General features: G+C 41.2%; 1 protein-coding gene across 1 annotated transcript in view; it reads left to right on the top strand.

Annotated features, from left to right (window-relative positions):
• Nucleotides 1-379, top strand: part of LOC109973633 (transmembrane protease serine 2-like) — a 4,680-nt gene extending 4,301 nt beyond the window's left edge. The window contains exon 5 of the mRNA XM_020623379.1: nt 223-379. Within this exon, the coding sequence (XP_020479035.1) occupies nt 223-379 (157 nt within the window). The remainder of the gene's footprint in view (nt 1-222) is intronic.
• Nucleotides 380-1,538: the final 1,159 nt, after the last annotated feature.

Raw genomic sequence — 1,538 nt, forward strand, 5'->3', positions numbered from 1 at the left:
CCTCCATGGAGGGCAGGCTCACACCAGTGACCTTTTCTGCAGTCCTCACTGTCCGCTGAAGTCTGTACTTGTCCTGTTTGGTTGCTGAGCCAAACCAGACAATGATGGAAGTACAGAGAACAGACTCAGTGATTCCTCTATAGAATTGTATCAGCAGCTCCTGGGGCAGGTCAAACTTCCTGAGCTGGCTTAAATTTTTGTGTTTCATCTTTCCTTTTTCAGGGGGACTCTGGTGGACCTTTGCAATGCAAACAAGGCTCAGTGTGGATCCAGGCTGGCATCACCAGCTATGGAGTACCTTGTGCCACAGCTGGATTTCCTGAAGTTTATACCCGAGTGTCTCAGTTCCACGCTTGTATCAAAGATCAAGTGGCTGTAGCAAATGGCATCTTCGTCACATTCACCTCTAATGGCACTGATCCAGACAGCAGCTTTATGTGTCGCAGTACTGCAACCACAGCTGCTCTGACAGCTACTGCAACTGAGCTGGCATTCATTTCCATCTTAGTGCCAGTGTTTTTGCAGCACGTTTTAGCTCTGTAGCTCAATTTTACACTAACAACTTTTCAACATTTAAATCATTTCACAAAGTTTCAAATTCTTCTTACTGTATGTATAACATGTCAGTTATGGTTGGGTTGGTTTCCACACTGTGTCTTTGGAGCAGGATCCATGATGAAACTATGTTTATGCATTGCACTTAATTCCTTCTTCTTGGCCTTTTTTAATGTGACATAAACTTCATTTAACCCAAACTGTGTCTATTCCCTAATGGTACAAAGTCATTTATGTTGTCAGTTAAGGTAAGAAAATATAGTTATGTTGGAGAACCTTTCCCCAGGGCCAGATAGGGTCCATCCCTCATCCACACTCTTCCCTATCTGTTGTCAATAATCATCCAAAGTCTGTGCAGTCTGTTTGCAAAGTAAATAATTTTCTGGAAAGATCAAAACAGCCTGACAAATTTTGTTTATCATCCATGGAGCAGAACGACTACAGAGTTAGAAACAGGCTTGATCTGTAAACGATCACTTACAATAACATGTATTCTAAATTCGACTTACTGGTGTAAAGTACCCAGAGGTTAGTCTTGGGAAGACTTAACTAAAAGGGTACAAGTATAATGAGATCAGTGAGAATCCAGAGTTTGCCACAGGCATCCTGCAGGTCTATTTCTAGGAAGTTAAATAATGTCAACTAAACACTATGCAATAAAATCACAGTCATACTTTGCCAATGTCACAGATTCTACGGGTTATTTCAGACCCAACTTAACACTTCCTCAAAGAACCAAAGTATATTGGCTTCTAAAACTTTCTCAGTAGAGTAACATCTGAAGGTACAGTATAAGGAGGTAGCTGCCTATAGCTACAGATTGTGATTGTTTGGGTGGATTTGGGGTCTTGTCCTGAATTAATAACATCTAAGAGGGAGGACTGCAGGGAACTCTGTTCGCAAGTTCATGGTAGTCAATTAATGTGTGAATATCTCCACCTGAAAAACTGCAAGCAGTGTTCGAAGTTTTAATAGTTTCAAAT

The sequence above is a fragment of the Monopterus albus genome, unplaced genomic scaffold (genome assembly GCF_001952655.1).
Source record: "Monopterus albus unplaced genomic scaffold, M_albus_1.0 scaffold297.1, whole genome shotgun sequence".
Lineage (NCBI taxonomy): Eukaryota > Metazoa > Chordata > Actinopteri > Synbranchiformes > Synbranchidae > Monopterus > Monopterus albus.